At 29.7% G+C, this 2,777-nt stretch overlaps 1 protein-coding gene across 1 annotated transcript in view; it reads right to left on the bottom strand.

The window, feature by feature from the left end:
- Positions 1-200: 200 nt before the first annotated feature.
- LOC106458097 (thymidine kinase 2, mitochondrial-like) overlaps positions 201-2,777 on the bottom strand; it is a 28,428-nt gene continuing 25,851 nt past the window's right edge. Inside the window, exon 9 of the mRNA XM_022384238.1 lies at positions 201-211. Coding sequence (XP_022239946.1) covers positions 201-211 — 11 coding nt within the window. The remainder of the gene's footprint in view (positions 212-2,777) is intronic.

Here is a 2,777-nt window from a genome sequence, read left to right as displayed (position 1 = left end):
AACAAAAGACACACAAAACAATTTTACAAATCCAACATATTTACTCTTTATGATTACTTAATATACTTTACAACAACAATGTAAAATCACAGACTTAACAAATGTCACACATATTGAAACAATATACATATTGAAACAAAACTCCAAGCATTAGATATACTAAAATATTATTTATGTACACTAGAAACATAAAACAATTTTTATGTAAATACTGTAGTTCACATGTGTTTTACAATGTGTGAAAACAAACACTGTAATTACCACGAAGCATTACATAAATCAACGAATAAAGTATTCAAACGTGTGCATTATGGTCAAGTATTGTTTGTTCATAATGTATTTTTCAATGCAAACTAAACATGTAAAATTTCGGTTTGTAAGATCATATACTGATGAACAGATTTTGACCTTAAGGTTTATAAAAACTAGTTTATTGATTATATTACATTTCAAAACAGATATTTCCTCACATAGATTTTGAAAAAATGGTATTGTAACGTGTGTTATATTATTTTTAATCTCTACTTTTATACAAAGATCATCAAATATATTAATTATCAGTTACAAATCAGTGCTCTGTGACTTTTCTGTATAAAACTCATGTTTCGTTATAGCCCAATAAGTTTTAAGCAGATATCATTAATATATGCAAGTAAAACTACAGACTTAGCAAATATGACACAACTGAAACACTTATTAACAAAACGTCAAAAATTAGATTCATTAATATACTATTTACGAAACTAGAAATATCTTAGTTTATTAAATACTGGGTTGCTTCGTTTAAATTAGCTTTTATGCAACTTTTGTACATTATGTCCATATTACTACTTGTTCATTAGTGCACAATTCTTGTTTTTAACTGAATACGTCACACTGTACAACAACAAAATTTTACACTCACTAATCAGTAAGATTATACTGCGCCTGGTATACATCAATCGTCAAAGTTTAGACAAGGTCATTCTACACATATTTGGAAAATACAGCTTAGAATATTTCAAAATAAAATATAGTTTGTCTATGATCGATTAAATTCTGTTTGTGGACATTAGATCTTTTGACCCTCACATTACCCTTCCCCTGTCGCTTAAAACTGACGTGTTTCACCATAGCCTGATATGCTACAATCAGTATATGTAAGTAAAATACTTGACAAGTATCACACATACTGAAACATTTGTTAACAAAACTTCTAGTTAGAAAAAAGACGACTTTATCCAAGATTTATAAAAATAACGTGTATGCACCTACCTTATAAGATTTAAGAAGAAATGAAGTCTGTAAGACTATAAGTCTTAACAAAAAAGTTCAATTTTGTTGATTTTGTTATTTCTTACGATAAAAGATATGGTCTACAAAAAACGACATATCTTTTTTTTTCCCATTTTATAAATCCATCACTTTTACTGTATAAAGTTTATCATTACAGAATATACTTTACATTCAAAATAAGTTGTATGTAGGTCTAACTTTATTATAAAGAATAAATTTTGTATGTCACTGAACTTAACAGTCAGTAAAATACGAATTTATCGATCCTTGCGATTTACATAACAATCAGCGGTATGTCTGCGGGCTTACAACGCTAGAAACCGGGTTTCGATACCCGTGGTGGGGAAAGCACAGATAGCCCATTGTGTAGCTTTGTGCATAATTACAAATAAACAAACATACGTACATAACAATACAGAAAACTAAATGTACATTCGTGATATGCTCAAGACTTGAAGGTCCATTAAGAACTTTTTTTTTTGTTTTTAAGGTACTACTTTTTGTTTTCGATCTAAAACTCGCATATTTGTAGTTTAAGATTACTATTGTTTACAAATATAACTTACCAATAGCTTTGCATAGTCGAACTTCTTCCGGGTTTATTTGTTTAGAAACGTAATGAAATAACAGTACTGACCATCTTACAATTTGGTTTGTGTTCTTCAAATTTATTCATGGGTCAAATTCCGCTGGACTGACAAAAATAAATTAATTTTCATACAGAACATTGCAGTTAAGGTACAATTATTGTATACTTTTTACTCAGTTAGACTCTCCTACAGACCTTGGTTCATTAGTCATATGGCTGTCAATGACCTCAAGTTGAGAATCAACCTGTTCTATTGTCATGCAATATTTGAACGCATTGAAAAACGAACTAATATATTTCAGATTCATCTGATACATAACAACAGAGAACAATGATTGTAACTGTAAAAATTTGGTTCTTCTCACACAGATATTGATAATTTCTAAACGTTATAATATTTACAGAAATTCGATATTCATTATAGTAACGGCAACATGTTTCATAGACTGTAAACTGACTTAGACAACTTATAATGTACTGTAAGATATTCCATTAAGCAAATATTTCTGGCCGAGCGGATATTTCTTTATAAAAAAAAATTATGTCTTTTTTTAAGCGTGCAAAATTACTTTTTTTTTTTATAATTAAGATTTTGAAATATCAATACAAGTATAATTATATCTTATAGCCAGAGATGCGGACTCAACAGTGTACCGCTTGCCGGAACTTCAATCTAAGTTTGAAGTCATTTTCGTCTGATAAGTTGGTACGACGATCGCCGATTGAGAGTAAAACTCCGAGAATCACGAAGGATGACCTTATTACAACTCTACTGGGACGTGTACCTTTTCGCTTTCGTTCACTTTTCTTGGTACCATGCACCAAAAAAAACAAAAAAAAAACGACCTGTAACCGATGTCACTCAAAAATATAGTTAACTGTGCCATCACTATGCTGTTTAACTCTTAATTCA

This window comes from Limulus polyphemus, unplaced genomic scaffold, assembly GCF_000517525.1.
Source record: "Limulus polyphemus unplaced genomic scaffold, Limulus_polyphemus-2.1.2 Scaffold416, whole genome shotgun sequence".
NCBI lineage: Eukaryota > Metazoa > Arthropoda > Merostomata > Xiphosura > Limulidae > Limulus > Limulus polyphemus.
The sequence above is the reverse complement of the archived record's forward strand: the minus strand, read 5'-3'. Positions and strand labels throughout refer to the sequence as shown.